This window comes from Hylobates moloch, unplaced genomic scaffold (genome assembly GCF_009828535.3).
Source record: "Hylobates moloch isolate HMO894 unplaced genomic scaffold, HMol_V3 SCAFFOLD_23, whole genome shotgun sequence".
In the NCBI taxonomy this organism is placed as follows: Eukaryota; Metazoa; Chordata; class Mammalia; order Primates; family Hylobatidae; genus Hylobates; species Hylobates moloch.
In genome coordinates, this window is record NW_026652298.1 from 19,426,736 (window position 1) to 19,448,616 (window position 21,881).

At 38.8% G+C, this 21,881-nt stretch overlaps 1 protein-coding gene across 1 annotated transcript in view; it reads left to right on the forward strand.

The window, feature by feature from the left end:
- Window positions 1–21,881, forward strand: part of BDP1 (B double prime 1, subunit of RNA polymerase III transcription initiation factor IIIB) — a 113,330-nt gene that overhangs the window by 40,172 nt on the left and 51,277 nt on the right. The window contains exons 12-21 of the mRNA XM_058434248.1: window positions 956–1,114; window positions 2,959–3,115; window positions 7,527–7,618; window positions 8,548–8,740; window positions 10,589–10,719; window positions 15,096–16,830; window positions 17,902–18,089; window positions 18,824–19,046; window positions 20,587–20,765; window positions 21,706–21,874. Coding sequence (XP_058290231.1) covers window positions 956–1,114; window positions 2,959–3,115; window positions 7,527–7,618; window positions 8,548–8,740; window positions 10,589–10,719; window positions 15,096–16,830; window positions 17,902–18,089; window positions 18,824–19,046; window positions 20,587–20,765; window positions 21,706–21,874 — 3,226 coding nt within the window. The remainder of the gene's footprint in view (window positions 1–955; window positions 1,115–2,958; window positions 3,116–7,526; window positions 7,619–8,547; window positions 8,741–10,588; window positions 10,720–15,095; window positions 16,831–17,901; window positions 18,090–18,823; window positions 19,047–20,586; window positions 20,766–21,705; window positions 21,875–21,881) is intronic.

Consider the following 21,881-nt stretch of genomic DNA (forward strand, 5'->3'; position numbering starts at 1 on the left):
ATGTGTTGAAATGGTCAGTGCATGGCTATCAGTTATATTATTGTTAGTTGAAATTTATTTTGTAACAGAGTCTTGCTCTATCGCCCAGGCTGGAATGCAGTGGTGCAATCTCAGCTCACTGCAGCCTCGACTTCCTGGGCTTAAGCAATCCTCTCACCTCAGCTTCTGAGTAGCTAGACTACAGGCACGTGCTACCACATCTGGCTGATATTTGAAATATTTTTTAATATAGTAGTTCTCACTTTGTGTAGGACTATGTTAACTCAACTTGAGCTTATTGGAGCCGTGTCTTTGCTTTATTTGACTTTTGGTTACACAGTACCCTGCATAGCAAGGATTGCCTATATAAATTTTAATGAAAGCTAATTCCTAAATATTACTATTATTTTACGCATGTTTGATTTGTGAACCATATTTAATAATTTCTCATTTTGAAGCCTTTTTTTTGGAGACAGAACTTTGCTCTGTCACCCAGTCTGGAGTGCAGTGGTGTGATCTCCACCTCCCGGGTTCAAGTGATTCTTTTGCCTCAGCCTCCTGAGTAGGTGGGATTATAGGCCTGCACCACCATGCCCAGCTAGTTTTTGTATTTTTAGTAGAGATGGGGTTTAACCATGTTGGCCAGGATGTTCTCAAACTCCTGGCCTCAAGTGATCTGCCCGCCCTGGCCTCCCAAAGTGCTGGGAGCCACCTTGTCCGGCCTTCATTTTGAAACTTCTTGAGCATGTTCCTAAGCGTGTAAATTTGTGGCTGCTGCTTTCTCTGGAGGTACAGTTTTTATAACATGATGCAAGATCGATCATAGAAAAGCTAATGGAGCAGTTTGTATTACTCTATAATGTGAAGCAGCATCTTGTAAAATGGTGATTTTGTGTTTAAACTTTTAAAAAATAATTATTATAAAATATATATTATTAGGAATTCTTTTCTCTCTGATATATTTTCATTTTTTTAGTAATCAACAAGATGCCCCATCAGTAGCAACTGAATCTTCAGAATCAAGCACTTCAGATTTGCCTTCATTCGAAGTTGGAATTAGAGCATTGTGTGAGGTGAATAATGCTGAGGGTAGTTGTATAGAAGAAAGAAATGTTGACCTAAAAAATAATTCATTGTAAGTATTTTATACGATAGGATTTATTTATAAAATTTTGATAAGGTTCTTAAATGATAATAATGTTGCTTTATTTAGGGATTCGAGGGGACTATTAATACATACTTTATTAATAGTAGAGGGAATCATTTAATATGTAATTATACTGTAGTCTGTTCAGAGTGTAACATCAGGTGTTTTACTTTATATTTCTTTGCAGAAAGATTCTCTTTCATATCTATTGTATAATAATGATATGAATTTTAGGAAGGTGGTAACTTATGAAATTCTAAAACAATTTGGAAGCCTAAATATTTGCCGTGAGATTTTACTTTTTCTTGGTTTGAGTTATTTTTTGTGCCTAGTGTCAAAATAATATTTTGGTATTGGTGATTTCAAGGAAGTATATCTTCCAGTATGCAGATACTGGTTAAATTAGTATCTTCCCAAGAAACGATTAAAAGCATCATAAAAATCTCCCTTTGAAGAGATATCTGAAGATTTTATACTTCTTTTTAATCTTCCTCATAATTCCTCATCTCATATGGGCTTAAAAGCTATTAATAGTTTATGGGCTGGGCACAATGGCTCATGCCTGTAATCCCAGCACTTTGGGAGGCCGATGGGGGCGGATCAGGAGGTCAGGAGATTGAGACCATATTGGCTAACACAGTGAAACCCTGTCTCTGCTAAAAATACAAAAAATTAGCCGGGTGTGGTGACATGCCCCTGTAGTCCCAGCTACTGGGGAGGCTGAGGCAGGAGAATGGTGTGAACCCGGGAGGCAGAGCCTGCAGTGAGCTGAGATCAAGCCACTGCACTCCAGCCTGGGCGACAGAGCAAGACTCCATCTCAAAAAGCTATTCAGTTCATAAATTCTTATTTTTCAATAAAGTACTGTCACAATGGAAATCAAACTTAAAAATCAAAATGTCAGTCTTTGAAATAGACAATACATTCATAGGGTTCAAACATTGAAAAGTATAAAAAGATATGATTGTGCTGTCCCTCACGCACACATACACATTTAAACATTTATGATTTTTTTTTTGAGACAGGGTTGCACTCTGTTGCCCAGGCAGGAGTGCAGTGGTGTGATCATAGCTCACTGCAACCTCGACCTCCCAGGCTTAGGTGATCCTCCCACCTTAGTCTCCCAAGTAGCTGGGACTGTAGGTGCTCAGCACCACATCCAGAGATGGAGTCTTGCTCTTGTCACCCAGGCTGGAGTGCAGTGGCACCATCTTGGCTCACTGCAACCTCCGCCTCCCAGATTCAAGGGATTCACCTGCCTCAGCCTCCTGAGTAGCTGGGGCTACAGGCCCGTGCCGCCATGCATGGCTGATTATTGTATTTTTAGTAGAAACGGGGTTTCACCATGTTTGCCAGGCTGGTCTCGAACTCCTGACCTCAGGTGATCCACCTGCCTCGGCCTCCCAAAGTGCTGGGATTATAGGCATGAGCCACCGTGCCCGACCTTCCCATCATCATTTAATCTTACTTAATATTTCTTAAGTTTTATCCTCACTGTATTGTATTGCGTTTCATCTTATTCTCCCTATTATGAGTTGCTACCTTCAATATATGCCAAAAGCATGTCTATTTTGAAGTCATTTTCTGGATTTTAAATTTGTTTCATTTATCTGTTTATTCATGTATTAGTACCACACTGTTTTAATTACTGATGATGAATGGTGTATTTTTAATATCAGATAGAACAAGTTAGTCTCTTTAAGTTTTCTTTGCTACTCTTGCTCTAAGTAAGCTCTTAAAGGAGTTCTTCCTAGTTCTCAGTAGGTTATTTTAGAAGTTCATTTGGACATGACTGCATGTTTGATGCTATTTAAATAATGTTAATTTTTCAGGGAAATTGATCAAATAGAAAATGTTAAACCGATGTTGAGAGGTCGCTTCCAGAGACCTAAACCCAATTTGTCAAGGGCTGGGAAGAAATCAGTTCTTTCACAAGGCAAAACAGAGGCAGAGAGCAAGAATTCACATTCAAAAACTTCAGTTGAAAAGGTATGGGGTAAGAGATTTCATGGAAATTAAAATTATAAAAATTTTCTTTAAATAGTTGGGAATAAAAGTTTTTGACTTGAAATTACAAAGTACAGGCTGGGTGCAGTGACTCACGCTTGTAATCCCAGCACTTTGGGAGGCCGAGGTGGGCGGATCACGAGGTCAGGAGATCGAGACCACAGTGAAACCCCATCTCTACTAAAAATACAAAAAATTAGCTGGGCGTGGTGGCGGGCGCCTGTAGTCCCAGCTACTCGGAGAGGCTGAGGCAGGAGAATGGCGTGAACCCGGGAGGTGGAGCTTGCAGTGAGCCGAGATCGCGCCACTGCACTCCAGCCTGGGTGACAGAGCGAGTCTCCGTCTCAAAAAAAAAAAAAGAAACTACAAAGTACTGTTACTGATGTTAAAACAGATACAAGAACTTACATTAACATTAGATTTGTTCCTATCTTATTAGTCTCCTGTGTACACATTTTCTTTAACCTGGGATGTAATCATTTCAGATATCCTCAGTGGTGATAAATCTGTCTTCTGTTTACTTATATAAAGTTTTTATTAAAATATTTCATAAACCAGCTATATATTAAATTATGCCCACAACATTCTCATCTACACACAGGCAGTCACATTTCTGTTTGTCTTTTACAAACTTTCTGTTTGTATTTTCTGAGACAGGGTCTTGCTCTATTGCCCAGGCAACAGAGTCCAGGAGTGCAATGGCACTATTATGGCTCTCTGCAGCCTCGAAATCCTGAGCTCAAGTGATTCTCCCACATCACCCTCCCCAGTAGCTGGGACTACAGGTGTGTGCCACCAAACCCAGATAATTTTTTTTTTTTTTTTTTGAGACGGAGTCTTGCTGTCTCCCAGGCTGGAGTGCAGTGGCGTGATCTCGGCTCACTGCAAGCTCTGCCTCCCAGGTTCACGCCATTCTCCTGCCTCAGCCTCCTGAGTAGCTGGGACTACGGGTGCCCACCACCATGCCTGGCTAATTTTTTGTATTTTTAATAGAGGCGGGGTTTCACCCTGTTAGCCAGGATGGTCTTGATATCCTGACCTCGTGATCCACCTGCCTTGGCCTCCCAAAGTGCTGGGATTACAGGCGTGAGCCACCGCACCCGGCCTAATTTTCTGTTTTAAGTTAGCAAAAATTAGGAATGGAGTCTCGTTATGTTCACCAGGCTGGTTTCTAACTCCTGGCCTCAAATGATTCACCTGCCTCAGCTTTCCAAAGTGCTGGGGTTATAGGCATGAGCCAGCTCACCTGGTCAATAAATTTCTTTATTCTTTTTCTTTCTTTATTTCTTTTTTTTGAGATGGAGTCTTGCTCTGTTGCCCAGGCTGGAGTGCAGTGGCATGATCTTGGCTTACTGCAGCCTCCGCCTCCCAGGTTCAAGCAATTCTTCTGCCTCAGTCTCCCAAGTAGCTGGGATTACAGACCTGTGCCACCACACCTGGCTAATTTTTGTATTTTTAGTAGAGACAGGGTTTCACCTCATTGGCCAGGCTGGTCTCGAACTCCTGACCTGATGTGATCTACCTGCCTCAGCCTCCCAAAGTGCTGGGATTACAGGCGTGAGCCATCACGCCTGCACTCTTTTTTTTTTTTTTTGACATAGGGTCTCGCCCAGTTGCCCAGGCTGGAGTGCAATGGCATGATCCTGGCTCACTGCAGCCTCTGTCTCCCAGGTTCAAGCTATTCTCGTGCCTCAGCCTCCTAAGTAGCTGGGACTGCAGGCATGCACCACCATGCCCAGCTAATTTTTGTATTTTCAGTTGAGAGGAGGTTTTGTCATGTTGGCCAAGCTTGTCTCGAATTCCTGACCTCAAATGATCTGCGTGCATTTGCCTCTCAGAATGCTGGGATTACAGGCGTGAAGGCACCATGCCTGGCCAATAACTTTATTTATGTATGCACACATTTCTATAATTTTTAACCATAATGTGTATAATATTTAAAACCTTTTTCTTTCTTTGTTTTGTTTTTGAGACAGAGTCTCGCCCTGTTGCCCAGGCTGGGGTGCGATGGCGTGATCTTGGCTCACTGCAACCTCTGCCTCCTGGGTTCAAGCAATTCTTCTGCCTCAGCCTTCCAAGTAGCTGTGATTACAGGCACGCGCCTCTACGCCCTGCCAATTTTTGTATTTTTAGTAGAGATGAGGTTTCACCATGCGCCCTGCCAAAACCTTTTTTAGCTGACCACAGTGGCGCACACCTGTAATCCCAGCACTTTGGGAGGCCAAGGCCGGTGGCTCACTTTAGGCCAGGAGTTTGATACCAGCCTGGCCAACATGGCGAAACCCCATCTCTACTAAAAATACAAAAAAAATTAGCTGGGCGTTGTGACACGTGCTTGTAATCCCACCTACTCGGGAGTTTGAGGCAAGAGAACCACTTGTACCCAGAAGGGAAGAGGTTGCATTGAGCCAAGATTGCACCACTGCACTCCTCCAGCCTGGGCAACAGAGCAAAACTCTGTCTCAAAAAAAAAAAAGTTAAAAAAAAAACTCTTTTCCTTTGAAACTATTAATTTACACTTTTTTGGGTCCTATTGATCTTTTTAATAGCTGTATCATGTTAACATGTTATTGATTTACCTAATCAGTTCTCAACTAATGGATGTTCAGATTGTTTCTATTTTTGTTTGTTTTTTTAACTCTTGTACATTAGAAGCAAACAATTTTGTAAGTAAGGCTTTCTCAAGGAAACAGTATAAATTTCTAGAGACAGGTGGGATCGTTGGGTCAAATAATGTTTTAAATATTTTTATGATTCTTGTTATGCATTGTCTTTTGTTATTTGTTATTTTTATTACTTTAAAAAATTTTCTGGTATGTCTGAGTCTCCTGAATTGTTATGCATTGTCAAACTGACAGTCATAAATAATCTATTTACGTTGCTAAATGAATCTTTCTGTTTCCTTATAACTTTTCCAGAATTCTATTGTTATAATTTTTTTTTTTTAACTAAAACACTTTTTAAGATGTTGGTTTGCTTCTTTTCCTGTTTTGTGAAATATCTTTTGTCATAATATTTGTAGTACAGTTATATTATTCTAATCTTATGTTTATTGAATTCTAGAAAATTTGGAAAATACACATTCATGTAAAAGTTAAAACAAAAATTACTTGTAATTTTTTTCTTTACCTTTTTTTCTTTGAAGTGTTGTAATCTTGTTTCTTTTTTTTTTTTGAGGTTTAGTTTCACTCTTGTTGCCCCAGCTGGAGTGCATGGTGTAGTTTCAGCTCACAGCAACCTCTGCCTCCTGGGTTCAGGCGATTCCCCTGCCTCAGGCTCCTGAGTGGCTGGGATTACAGGCATGTGTCACCATGCCTGGCTAATTTTTTGTATATTTAATAGAAATGGGGTTTCACCATGTTAGCCAGGCTGCTCTTGAATTTCTCACCTCAGGTGATCTGCCTGCCTCAGCCTCCGAAAGTGCTGGGATTACAGGTGTGAGCCACCGTGCCCAGCCATTCCTTCTAATACTTGTAATTTCATTATTCACATGCAACCAATCTTTTCATATATCTCCTTACAGATTTTCTTTTACACAACTGAATCATGGTTTTAGTACAGTTTTGTATCCTTTGGTAATTAACATTTCAGAAATATTTTTCTAAAATATTTAGTGTGATTCCATTTTTGTTAAAAAAAAAAATGTACACCAGGTGTGGTGGCTCACACCTGTAAGCCCAGCCCTTTGGGAGGCTGAGGCGGGTTAATCACCTGAGCCCAGGAATTTGAAACAAGCCTGGGCAACATGGCAAGATCCGGTCTCTACAAAAAATGAAAAAATTAGCTGGGCATAGTGTGCACCTGTAGTCTCAGCTACTCAGGAGGCTGAGGTGGGAGATCACCTGAGTCTTGGAGGTCAAGGCTACAGTGAGCTATGATCATGCCACTGTACTCTAGCCTGGGTGACAGAGCATGACCCTGTCTCAAAAAAAAAAAAAAAAAAATTCTCTTCTGCATTTAGGATTTTTAGAAAATCTCCTCCAGTTAGAAGTATAAAAAATGAAGTTCTTATTTATTTATTTATTGAGATGGAGTCTCACTCTGTCACCCAGGCTGGAGTATAGCGGCGTGACCTCAGCTCACTGCAGTCTCTACCTCTTGTGTTCAAGGAATTCTCCTGCCTTAGCCTCCCAAGTAAGTGGGACTACAGGCTCACGCTGCCATGCCTGGCTAATTTTTTGTATTTTGGTAGAGACAGTTTCACCATGTTCCCCAGGCTGGTCTTGAACTCCTGAGCTCAGGCAATCCGCCTGCCTTGGCCTCCCAAAGTGCTAGAATTACAGGCTTGAGCCACCGTGCCCGGCCAGTTCTGTTGTTTTAATTTCCATTTATTTATTACAAAGTTTGAACTTTTTATTGTAAGTAGATAAATTGTAGCAAATTAAATTCACAGAACCACGTGGAAAAGGATAGAAGGAATACATTCGACATTTTGAGAATGGAGACTACAGAGAGAGAGAATCCAGAAGCTGAAACTATATCTATGTAAGTATTCAGGAAGTAGTAAAAAAGAAAAGTAACTCTTAGGAATGATGGTAATAATTTGTTTTCTATTTAATAAGGTCTGAATTTAATTTTCAAGCAGCATACTTTAAGTTCATTTTCAACCATAGGTGGTTTTGAAACAGTAATAATACTCTCTCTGCTTGATATTGCTTGTATAAATTTTATGAGTCTATTGAGTTAGCCATTACATTTGAATGTTTACAATATATGCCCCTGGATAATTTTATTTATACTAAGAGATTTTAAAAGGGAATATTTAACTTGAAATGGAAATCTAAAATAGAATGTGAATCTGACCGGTGGATTCTGGGCTCTTCCAGGGGTTACCATTATTTATACTATGATTTGGGACTAATCCCCTGGAGTTCTACATTATTTTATAGTATCCTTAGTCAGGAGTAGTATTCTATGCTTGGCAGATGTAGATTTTTCCAATTTTTTAATAAAATTCTATTTAAAAGTGCTTTTTCAAGAGGGCTTCCAGGATTATGTCTTTTTTTTTTTTTTTTTTTTTGAGATAGAGTCTCGCTCTGTCGCATAATGGTGCATTCTCTGCTCACTGCAACCTCTGCCTCCTGGGTTGAAGCGATTCTTCTGCCTCAGCCTCCCAAGTATCTGATATTACAGGCGCCCACCACCACGCCTGGCTAATTTTTGTATTTTTAGTAGAGATGGGTTTAACCATGTCAGCCAGGCTGGTTTCGAACTTCTGACCTCAAATGATCCGCCCACCTCGGCCTCCCAAAGTGCTGGGATTACTGGTGTGAGCCACTGTGCCCGGGAGGATTATGTCTTTTCAGGAAACTTGTGAATTATTTCATATTCCAAATGGTTTACTTATTCATGCCAGGGAGAAGGAAATTGGTGACTTCAAAATAAACATTAATTTTATTTCTTTGTGGTTCTAGTTTGGGTGAAAAAATTTGTCTGCAGGAAGGGAGTCAACTAAAGGCTTTAAGACCTGCACAGGTGAGGGGCCGACTGCAAAAGCCAAAGCCAAATATAGGTAAAGCTGCTGAAAGAAAAGAAATTCTCATATCACAGGAAGAAATGGAGGCCAATGTAGAGAAGAATGAAAATGAATCCTGTGCTGATAGAGATGTAAGTACTCTGATTCCTCCTCACGTTTTTGTTAAGCAAGTACATGAGCCTTAATATAAGCTTCTCTTCACCCACATACTTACTTACATACATACATACATACATACATACATGTATTTATTTATTTATGACGGAGTCTCTCTCTGTCGCCCAGGCTGGAATGCAGTGGCGCGATCTTGCCTTACTGCAACCTCTGCCACCCAGGTTCAAGTGATTCTCCTGCCTCAGCCACCTGAGATCGCGCCACTGCACTCCAGCCTGGGCGACAGAGCAAGACTCTGTCTCAAAAAAAAAAAAATAATAATTCACATGATCTATAATGTTTTTGTATTTTTAATTGTGCGACTACAGCCGCACACCACCATGCCTGGCTAATTTTTGTGTTTTTAGTAGAGATAGTGTTTTGCCATATTGGCCAGGCTGGTCTCAAACTCCTGACCTCAGGTGATCCACCTGCCTCAGCCTCCCAAAGTGCTAGGATTACAGGCATGAGCCACTGTGCCCAACCCCTTTACCCCCTTTTAAAAACAGTACTGCACAATTGGTGTGCATCATTTATTACATTTTTGGTCAAAATCTCATAGCCAGCAGCCCTTGCTAGTTGTAAAGCCATTTTAGGTTTTGGGCATTTACATGGTAGATAATCTGTTTCACCTGACTTCATATTTGGACTTGCTTTTCTGTATCACTTAGTGGATGTTTGAATTAATCTTCTCTTTTGAAGAGATAAGTACGTATGTGAGTCTTAACATTGGCTTAAACGGCATAAAATGTTAAAAGCTCCCTACTAAGATACAATTCCAAGAACAAAGACTGTGAATTTTAGATTATTTACAGTCTTTGTGATAAAGATAAAAGTTGGCATGTTTTGAGATTTCAATTTCTTACAATTCCGATGGTCTGTAGGCCAGGCATGGTGACTCATGCCTGTAATCCCAGCATTTTGGGAGGCCGAGGTGAGAGGATTGCTTGAGGCCAGGTGCCTGAGACCAGTCCGGGCAACATAGTGACACTCTGTCTCTACAAACAAAAATTTTTTTAATTAGCTAGGCTTGGTGGTGTGCTCCTGTAGTCCAAGCTACTTGGGAGGCTGAGGCAGGAGGATCAACTGAGCCCAGGAGTTCAAGCCTCCAGTGAGCTATCTATAATTATGCCATTGCACTCCAGCGTGGGTGACAGAGTGAGACCCTGTCTTAAAAAAAAAAAATTCTGGCCAGGAGCGGTGGCTCACGCCTGTAATCCCAGCACTCTGGGAGGCCGAGGTGGGTGGATCACGAGGTCAGGAGATCGAGACCATCCTGGCTAACACGGTGAAACCCCGTCTCTACTAAAAATACAAAAACATTAGCTGGGTGTGGTGGTGGGCACCTGTAGTCCCAGCTACTCGGGAGGCTGAGGCAGGAGAATGGTGTGAACCTGGGAGGCGGAGCTTGCAGTGAGCCGAGATTGCACCACTGCACTCCCGCCTGGGTGACCGAGCAAGACTCCGTCTCAAAAACAAAAACAAAAAGAAAAAAATAAATTCCCGTGATCTGTAATGCATTTATAGTAATCAAAAGAATTCAGAAAGATAGACCCCACAGGGGTATTTCTAACAGATGAAACCAAGGCAGTTACTTGTTTTTTGATTGGGAGGGAAAGAATGGGGCTTTAAGATATCCTAAAAGGAGTAGCTCATGAAATTTTCTAAGATAGCTAAAGAAAAAACATTAAAAGTATTTTAAAGTCACCATTTTATAATATTGAATTTTTTACCATTTTATACTTAAATTGGACAACATTTTCAATGAAATCTGTTATGCCTCATTGTGAAACCTAAAACATTAGAAAAATTTGTTTGTTTTTAAGACTCCTCAACACATGGAAGATAAATCATGTAAAGATTTTGAAGAGGAAGATGTCATATTACAGCCTGAGAAAAATGATTCTTTTCAAAATGTGCAGCCAGATAAGCCCAAGGTTCTTAATGAATGTCTAAGGTAAGCATCATGTTGTTGATATTTAATCTTTGGATTTTGTAAGAAGTTTTAGAAATCAATGAGTTTTTTAAAAGAAACAATTTAGATGGATTTATTGTCTGCGTATCTAGTTATGTGGTGTTTAAAAATATAACTTCACCTTTCAAGAAAGTTTATGTTGTAGCCTTTATGTGAATTTCTCAGATGGTTTGAAGAAAGCTACTCATCATAAACTAGTACTTGAGTTAATATGAATAGCCTTACCACTTTATTTTATTTTATTTTACTTTTTATTTTTTGAGACGGAGTTTCACTCTTGTTGCCTAGGCTGGAGTATAATCTCAGCTCACTGCAACCACTGCCTCCCAGGTTCAAGCGATTCTCCTGCCTCAGCCTCCCGAGTAGCTGGGATTACAGGTGCCTACCACCAAGCCCAGTTAATTTTTGTATTTTTAGTAGAGACAGGGTTTTACCATGTTGGCCAGGTTGGTCTCGAACTCCTGACCTCAAGTGATCTACCTGCCTCAGCCTCCTAAAGTGCTGGGATTACAGGTGTGAGCCATCACTCCCAGCCAGCCTTGTCACTTAACATGCATATTAAAGTATATGTTTTTGTTCAAATGTAAAATGCTACTTATTTTTAAAATATTTGTTTCTTTGGAATTAGATTGAGCACATATTGCCTTTATTTAAGATTTATAAATTTTATTTAAAACTTATGTATAGAAACCCATACTGCTTATAGTCAAAGTCTTTTCTATTTTTTATTTCTTCCTTGGAGGGTACCAAGCCAGGCTGATGGAATTACTGGTATACTATTTCAACTTTTCATTTTGGAAATGTTTAATGTGCGCAAAAGCGCAGTAGTGGACTCCCATATACCTGCTGTCCAGTTTCAGTAATTAATATTTTACCAGTCTTTAAATTTAAAGGCTAGCCTATGCTATACTTTTTTACAGCTGTATTAGCCTATTTAAATAGTACCTAGCTGGGCATGGTGGCTCAATGCCTATCTAGCTACATGGAAGGCTGAAGGAAGAGGATTGCTTGAGCCCAGGAGTTAGAAGGTGCAGGGAGCTATGATTCGGCCACTTTACTCCAGCCAGGGCAACAAAGTGAGACAGACTCCTGTCCCTCCAAAAAAGAAAAGTACCTAACCTGAGAGTGAAAGCTAGGTTTCCTGAACGACTTTAAAGATCTTTATTGGAAGACAAAAAACTTTCTCTATTTCTTGTTGCCTTCACTATTCCTTTGCTTCTTATTCCTCCCCACTACCTGGATTATTTTACTAATGTGCACACAGTCTCTAGGTAGAAGTTTGTGTGACTACATTGCTTGCTACATATCTCTGATACGGATTTTAATTACAGATAGCTAACAAATTATTCTTTTTATTTATATTTTTTCAGTTTAAGCTAGAGTCTATTAATAGATACTGTGGCTTGGTAGAAAATTAAACTTTTCTGAATGGCCTCTGGGTTTTAGAACACTGATAGACATTGTAACTAATAGTCTGTTCTCAACAACTTTCCTCTCCATGGGCAGTGTCATTTCTGCTTTGTCATGTGATCTTTCTAGCCTTTGAATCTCCAGAATCCTCAAAAGCAATTCTAAGATTCTGTGTTTTATCAAATTATACACCTACCTATGTCTAACAAAGTTTTCCCCCTCCCCTACTCCAAATATGTTGGCCTGTTCAAGATGCTATGTAAGAGAAAGAGATTGTAGGAAAACAGTCTCTCAAAGAATGCATTAAAAATTCTTTAGGCTGGGCATGGTGATTCACACCTATAATCCCAGCACTTTGGGAGGCTGAGACGGGAGGATCACTTGAGGCCAGGAGCTCAAGACAAGCCTGGACAGCATAGCAAGACCCCATCTCTATTAAAGAAAAGGTACTTTATTAGATAAACTAGTGAATATTTCTTTGAAATTTAATCTTCTAGGTTAATTTCGCATCTTATCTATTTCATATAAATATTTTAAGTTTTTTGTAATGATTGGTGATGTTTGGAGGTTTATATAGATATATATTTGAAACATACATATAGTTGAAACACGCACACAAACACACACACACACACATACACACATGCACACATTTTTTTAAAGACAGGGTCTTGCTCTGTCACCCAGGCTGGAGTGCAGTGGTGTGATCATGGCTCACTGCAGCCTTGACCTTTTGGGCTCAATTGATCCTCTTGCCTCAGCCTCCCAAGTAGCTGGGACTACAGGTGCATGCCACCACATCTGGCTAATTTTTAAATTTTTTTGTAGAGACAGGGTTTTGCCATGTTGCCCAGGCTGGTCTTGAACTCCTGGGCTGAAGGGATCCTCCTTCTTGGACTCCCAAAGTGCTGGGATTATAGGTGTGAGCCACCACGCCTGGCCATGAATATTTTATAAATTCTTAAACTCAGTATTTTAGAAAAACACATATGCAGACCTTAAAACACATTTATAGTTTTGTGCTCATTCCATACCTTATTTTCTCCATTTGTGATCCTCTTGTTTTGCCTTTCTTCTCAAATTTGTGATCTGAGGAAAGTTTGTAGATCCACTGTATATTTTAAGTTGAGGAATAATCTAGTTCAATTTTATGTCTGATATCCAGTCTCAGATACTGCCTTTCAGTTAATTCTGTACTTCTTTTGTTACTTAGAAACAATCTAATGCTTTGCTAGAATGGCAGTTTAAAAAATCTAAGCACATAGAATATAATTATAACATTACATATCTGTATCTTACAATTTGAACTGTTATGGAAATAATGAAATTATTAATAAAGCCTTTGCTTCAAGCATTTATATGTTTAAATAATATGCCTATTTTCAAAATGTGACTTTAGAAAGATAGTTTATCTCTTCCCATGATACCCAAAGCAAGATTGCTAGCATAATAATCTCACTAAAAGCTAGATGTTTCTGGATGGAGATGAAAAGTATCATAAATCAAAAAATGGAATGCAGTCCATTCAGGACTAATCAAATTAAATTTCCTTTATTGATTGCTATTAATTTTACATTTAATGTTGTCAATTACTAAAGTTAATGATGGATATAAACACTTAAGTTATGTAAACAAGTACAATTTGAAAAGCAGTCTTATTCCTAAGGACCTGTCTTACAGTATCAAAAATTGCATTATTGAAAACAGTTATTTCAGTGAGGAAGGATAGTTTAGGACCTAAAGAAGTTGAAACAAGCAATAGCATACTTTTGTTGTTTTGTTTTTGGTTTTGTTTTTGTTTTTGTTTCAGACAGAGTCTTGCTCTGTTGCCCAGGCTGGAGTGCAGTGGCATGATCTTGGCTCACTGCAACCTCTGCCTCCTGGGTTCCAGCTATTTTCCTGCTTCAGCCTCCTGTGTAGCTGAGATTACAGGCGCACGCCACCACGCCCTGCTAATTTTTGCATTTTCAGTAGAGACAGGGTTTCACCATGTTGGCCAGGCTGGTCTCGAACTCTTGACCTTAAGTGATCCGCCTGTCTCAGCCTTCCAAAATGCTGGGATTACAGGCTGAGCCACCATGCCCAGCCTAGCATACTTTTAAGTAAATCTTTTGCTTATTTGTTTTGTTTTTTGTTTGTTTGTTTTGAGACAGGATCTTGCTCTGTCGCCCAGTCTGGAGTGCAGTGGTATGATCATGGCTTACTGCAGCCTCATCCTTCCTGGGCTCAGGTGATCCTCCCACCTCAGCCTCCTGAATAGCTGGGACTTGGGACTACAGGTGAATGCCACCTCACCTGACTAATTTTGTTTTTTTTGTTTGTTTGTTTTTTTTTTTGTTTGTTTGTTTGTTTTTGGTAGAGATGGGATTTCTACCAAAAACTCCTGGGCTCAAGCCATCTGCTTCAGCCTCCTGAAGTGCTAGGAGTACAGACATGAAGCATCGTGCCCAGCTCAATACGTCTTTTTTTAAGCTATTGAGTATATAGTTATATACCTGTTCAGTCTGACATGGCCGAATAAATCTAATCTAGTGTTTCATTTGATCTAGCTTTTGCCCAATATTAATAACTTTTCCTAACCAGTCATTTAAAAGCCCTTTCATTCATTTATATGTTTATTGATTTTACCATCTATTATAATAAACAGAAAGCAAAACAAAAAGTGCTGCTGCTTTTCTGGAGAGCAAGGTGCTTGTTTTGGATAGTGGTTGTGTGCGCAGTAGCATTCAGCAAAGTATTATTGTGTATTTAGTCTGTCCTTTTATTCTTTACTTATATTATGAAATAACAAGCTTTTAGAGAACTATCGGTATAGGAAATCTTATATAAAATCGGTTTTGAAAGGTGAGAGTTTCTGGTGTTTCTGTAGTGATTTCTCAAACATCGTCTCTTCAGCAAGCAGTCTGGTTTAAAAGTTGATTGTGTGCCCCCCCCCTTTTTTTTAATAGCGTTCAAGAGAATAATAAGGCAAATAAACTTAACCAAGTCCCAATTCTAAGGACTCGATTTCAGAAACCAAAGCCAAATATAGGAAGAGGAACTGGAAGAAGAGAAATTTCCTCAAAGGAAGAGGTACTAGAGAAGATTCTTGTCTCTGGGGAAATGGCAGCAGCATTTAGAGAAACTGTAAGACTAGACACCTCACCAAAGGAGATGGTACCAGCAGAGATTAATACTAAAGAAATGCAGTCCGATTTAAAAGAAACTGGAAGAAGAGCCATTTCTTCCAGGGAGAAGATTCTAGATGTGATTGATGTCACCATGGAAATGGAGACAGGTTTGAAAGCAACGGGAAGAGAGATTTGTCTAAGGGAGAAGACACCAGAGGTTATTGATGCCACTGAGGAAATAGACAAAGATTTGGAAGAAACTGGAAGAAGAGAAATACCCCCACAGAAAAATGGCCCAGAGGAGGTCAAGCCTGTAGGTGAAATGGAGACAGATTTGAAAGCAACTGGAAATGAGAGTTCCCCAAGGGAGAAGACACCAGAGGTAACTGATGCCACTGAGGAAATAGACAAAGATTTGGAAGAAACAGGAAGAAGAAAAATATCCCCAAAGGAAAATGGCCCAGAGGAGGTCAAGCCTGTAGCTGAAATGGAGACAGATTTGAAAGCAACTGAAAGAGAGAGTTCTCCAAGGGAGAAGACACCAGAGGTGATTGATGCTACTGAGGAAATAGAGATAGATTTGGAAGAAACTGAAAGAGAAGTATCCCCACAGGAAAATGGCCTAGAGGAGGTTAAGCCTCTAGGTAAAATGGATACAGATTTGAACGCAACTGGAAGAGAGAGTTCCCCAAAGGAGAAGACACTAGAGGTGATTGATGCCATTGAGGAAGTAAAGATAGATTTGGAAGAAACTGAAAGAGAAATATCCCCACAGGAAAATGGCCTAGAGGAGGTTAAGCCTCTAGGTGAAATGGAAACAGATTTGAAAGTAACCGGAAGGGACATTTCCCCAAGGGAGAAGACACCAGAGGCGATTGATGCCACTGAGGAGATAGACAAAGATCTGGAAGAAACTGGAAGAAGAGAAATATCCCCAGAGGAAAATGGCCCAGAGGAGGTCAAGCCTGTAGATGAAATGGAGATATATTTGAAAGCAACTGGAAGAGAGAGTTCCCCAAGGGAGAAGATACCAGAGGTGATTGATGCTGCTGAGGTAATAGAGATAGATTTGGAAGAAACTGAAAGAGAAATATCGCCACAGGAAAATGGCCCAGAGGAGGTCAAGCCTGTAGGTAAAATGGAGACAGATTTGAAAGAAATTAGAGAAGAAATTTCCCAAAGGGAAAAGGTGCTAGCAGAGATCAGTGCTGTAAGGGAAAAGGAGTTTGATTTGAAAGAAACTGGAAAAAGAGACATTCCCATGATGGAGAAAGTATCAGGAAAGATGGCTGTCATTGAAGAAATGGAGGCAGATTTGGAAGAAATGGAGGCAGATTTGGAAGAAATGGAGGCAGATTTGAAAGAAACTGGAAGAGAAAATTTTAGAAAGAGAGGATCTGAAGAGATCTGTGTTACTGAGGAAAAGGTGGCAGAATTGAAAAAAACTGGAAAAACAGACATTTCTCCAAGGGAAAATGAACTAGAGGAGACCAGTACCTCAAGACAAACTGAGACACATTTAATGCAGAGCGGTAGCAGTGACTGCAGTGCTATGCCTTCACTAGATATTCAAGTATGTATTTTTCTGTCCTTTAAAAGTTTTTTGAATGCTTTTTTCAGAGGAAAGAAATAATTCCATGATTATTTTGTCCTTAAGTCCAACAAGACTTAAAATTGTCTCTAAAAGTCTAAAGTCTTGTAGCCCTAAGTTTCTATGTTTCAGTGCCTTGAAGAAACTGTATGTTCTTTTTTAAAACGATAACTTAGGCTGGGCACACCTCTAAACCCAACACTTTGGGAGGCCAAGGTGGAAGGATTATGTGAGCCCAGGAGTTTGAGACCAGCCTGGGCAACATAGAGAGACCTTGTCTCTACAAAAAATAAGACAAAATAAAATAAAAGAAAAATAAAATATAATAACGAGGTGCAAGCCTGTAGTCCCAGCTACTTGGGAGGCTGAGGTGAGAAGATCACTTGAGCCCTGGAGGTTGAGGCTGCAGTGAGCATGTGATTGTGCCATTGTACTCCACCCTGGGTGACACAGTGATACCCTGTCTTAAAAAGAAAATAATTTCCAACTGTGAAAAAGTCACTATTATTACTATTTTTTTTTCTCTAAGTCAGACGGGCAAGGATCAAACTTTTCTTTTGGCTTAGGTTTGAGATCCCAAAATGTTACTGTTTGTAATGTCATTTGAAGTTACTCTTTTAGGTAAAAGAAGAATAGGAAATTAGACTGAATTTGTACTAACCCTAGCATGAACACACATTATTTCTTTTGGCCACATCTGCATCTGTTTTTATTTCTTGCCCCACCTGACTTACTTCACTTCTAAAAGTTCTTTTTGTTTTTTCAAGTTACTTTGAAGTTCATGATCTTCTAACATTTTCAAGGATTTTTTTTTTTTTCTAACTTTTAAAAATAGGTAATGACATTTGTGGTTTGGAAAAGTAATAATATGCAACATGAAAGGGTTTCCTGAATTCCAAGTTTTAACATTTGGAAATTAAATTTTATTTAAAAATTTAAAACTTCTAAAGTTTTAAAGGAAAGTGTTTAGAATTTAATAGACTTTTGTTTTAAATATATAAGATGTTTAAATACTCTTTTATTTGTGCTGATTTACTATGACTGTTCCTCTAGAACATTAGCAGTGAAGTACTGTTGATGATGCACACACCTGCCGAAGAAAAAAGAAATTCTGAAAAAGAAGTATCAAGTCACTTCAGTCATTTCAAGATTTCTTCACAGGCTCATGAATCTGATAAAACAGACGTCCAGGGGATTCAATCTCCAGATGTTCCAGAGCAGTTTTCAGATATTAATTTAAGGTACAAGTGTGTTTTTAAAGAAAAAGATACTAAGTTATAGTTGCAGATTATGTTAAACTAAGTGAGGTTTCAAGGTATAACATGTACAGGATAGTGTTAGAGATTTTAAGATAGTTTTGGAAAGACTGGGAGAGAGGATTGAGGTCACTCTGACAGTCAGTTGTGAAAGTTACTGACATACAAAATTGTATGTAACAGTCTTAAATCAATACAGGTTTGATAGACTCATATTTTCTTTGTGCAGAGATGGTATAATTCCTAGGCTCATACCTGGATTGTACCACTCATGGTTTTCAGGATCTGCCAGATAGTTCGATTTGTTTTCCTGTTAAGAATTAGAATTAGGCCAAGTATGGTGGCTCACACCTGTAATCCTAGCAGTTTGGGAGGCTGAGGTGGGTGGATCCTTTGAGCCTAGGAGTTTGAGACCAGCCTGGGCAACAGGCTGTAGAAACCCCATCTCTATAAAATAAAAAAACAAAAACTAGCTGGGTGTGGTGGCACATGCCTGTAGTCCAGCTACAGATGGGAGGATCACCTGAGCCCGCGGAGGTCAAGGCTGCAGTGAGCTATGATTGTGTCATTGCACTCCAGCCTCGGGGACAGAACAAGACCCTGTCTCCAAAAAAAAAAAAAAATTAAATGTTTACCGCCAATCCCTAAGGTTGTACCGAGACTCTGTTTCCACTGCCCCTTCAGTTCATTCTAAAGCTTGATAATCCTTGTTCCAAAAGCAAATCTCTTCCTCAAGAACAGAAGCCACTTGAAATTAAAGCAGCACCTTTTGTGAGGAGCCGATTCAAAAGACCAAAACCAAACTTAGCAAGAGCAGCTTTGAAGAGAGAGACTACAGAATCAGAAAAATATATATATGGGAAGAAATCAGAAACCAAGAAAATGGAGACTATTGTGATGCAAGAAAATAATGAACAAGCTGATACTGTCCCTTCTCAACATGTGAGTGATATTTAAGATGGAAGTTCTGTGTGTGGGTTTTTTTTTTTTTTTTAAGTTATTAGGACTACTAAAAGCACCTGGCATTAAAATTTTACAAATATTTCTGTGTAATTTTTGCTGCATGTGATATTGCTCCCATGCTTAATGTGCCTCATTGTTCCACATAATTTGTGTAAGAATCTCAGATATCTGATAATGGGCAAGCGTGTTGTGGGAAAGCGTTCAGGAGGTCTGGGCTCTGGTTCCAGTTCTGGCTATGTGACCATTGATTAAACAATTTTCTTCATAGAAAAAATGACAGTAGTTTTTTATTTTTTTTATTTTTTTATTTTTATTTTTTTTGAGATGAAGTCTCACTCTTCCCAAGATGGAGTGCAGTGGCGTGATCTCGGCTCACTGCAACCCACCTCCCGGGTTCAAGCAATTCTCCTGCCTCAGCCTCCTGAATGCTGGGACTACAGGCGCGTGCCGCCATGCCCGGCTAATTTTTTTTTTTTTTTTGTATTTTTAGTAGAGACGGGGTTTCACTATGTTGGCCAGGCTGATCTTGAATTCCTGACCTCGTGATCCGCCTGCTTTGGCCTCCCAAAGTGCTGGGATTATGCTGAGCCATGGTGCCCGGCGAGAATAATCGTTTTTTATTTCACTCTGTTGTGAAGGTGAAATGAAGAATTAAAAGCTTGATTTGAGTTAAAGGTGATATTTTATTTACTTTATTAACTTGGTCCATAACAGATTAAGATTGTGTGACATACCATCAAAAACATTGAAATGAAATGAATAATTATAAACTGAATGTTTTCCACATTCAGTGGAAGTCCTTTTTAGAATTAAAAATCTTATTTGGCATCTTAAAATAGCTCAGTACTTTACTGTGCATCGACGTTTGTACTATTTCTCCTAAGCTTATATTCATAAAAGATAAGTTATATTTGTATTATACTTTCTGATTATACAAATTTCAATTTGGAAAAATATATGTGTTCTAAAAAATGAGTCTTTTATAATGTCACATCCCTTTCCCCCAAGTTAATCATACAGCAATTTTGAATATATCCACTTATACTTTTTCATCTTACAGTTATAAAATAATAAAATGGGAAGGTATTTTTATTGTTTTCCTAAAGGACATTAATTCTTGCTTTCTGATTTTTCCACTTAACAGTGTTGTGAGCTTCTTTTTAGATCAGTACAAAGAGATATATCTTCTTTTAAATGATTAGATACTATTGCATTGTAAAGAAATTAAAATTTATTTATTCCGTCCCCTAATGATAGATCTGTCTTTTTTCTGATTTTTTGTTTGTCTTTCCCGGTGAGGGAGGTGGTGCTTAAATTGTTACAATAAATATTTTTGTGTGTATATTTCTACTTGTTGAGTATTTGTAAGATACATTTCTAGAAGTGGAATTGCTGGGAATTTAGAATTTTGGTATAGACTACCCTATTGTTCTTTACAAACATGATATCAGTTTATACTTGTAAAGTTCTTATTTGTACTTTTAGCAACCCTGAAAGAAATGTTTTTTCTGTCTTTTAGGATGAAGCTTCCCTAATGATATCAAAGGACAAAGACACATCAGGTCACAGGAATGAGGAGGCTGTGATATTGCCATGTACACAGACTGAAAGGAACCTTTCACCTTCAAATTCTTGTGAACCTAAAGAGAAGTCTCAGTCAGCACTAGTCCAGGAAAATGACTCAGTTGTTTCTGTGGGGTAAACAGTGATTTTCTTTGACAGTATAAAATAAGAGAGATACTTCTTTTAAATATTTCTAATTTTTATTGAGATATGTTAATGCATTTAAAAAGTGAACATAAAGAATATTGGTTTAATTTTATTGATATAGCAGACTGCCTAAAATATAATATCAGATTGAATTCAACGCCTTCTAATGGTTGCCTGCTTATCTGCATTGTCAGCTGTGAAAGAGCCTATACAAAGCAATGCATTTAAAAACTACAGGTTGAGCATCCCTAATAAAAAATTCTGAAATGCGCCACAATTTAAAACTTTTTGAGAGCTGACGTGATGCTCAAAGAAATGCCCAGTGGAGCATTTTGGATTTTCAAAGTAGGGATGCTCAACTGATAAGTATAATGCAAATATTTCCAAATCTAAAAAAATCTGAAATCTGAAACATTTCTGGTCCTAAGCATTTTGGATGAGGGCTACTCAGCCTATATGTATATAAGCTATATATATTCATTACCTTTTAAAAATTGGTATACACATAACATAAAATTCACCGTTTTAACTATTTTTTAATGTACAGTGGCATTAAGTGTATTCACATTGTTGTCCTGTTGCCACCACCATTCATCTCTAGACTTTCTTTTTCATCTTCGTAAAATGAAACTCTCTACCCATTAAATACTGACTCATTCTCCTCTTCTTCCAGCTCCTGGCAACCACCATTCTATCTGTATATTTAGCCACTCTAGGCATATTATATAAGTTTATTACTTTTTGAGAATTGAAATAACTGTTTTCTTTTGTAAAGTAAGATGTTTATAATCAGAAAGCAATTTCCCTTTAATGATACAGAGTACTTTTTAGAGTGTTTATTAGAGGAGATCCATATTTTACATTTTTACGTTAGTTTTCAGCTTTTTACAGTCAAGCACCCTGCCTTTCTCTCTGTCCCCTTGTTTAGGACTAATAATATAAACACTTTCCAGCAAGAAATGAAGGAAAGTGTTATCCAAACTGCTCGACGAGTAAGAGGCCGACTTCAGAGACCGAGACCAAATGTAAGAAAGACAGGACAGAGGCAAATAGTAGACAAAGGTGAAGCCAAAGGCATAATTAAGGAAGAAAGAACAATATTAC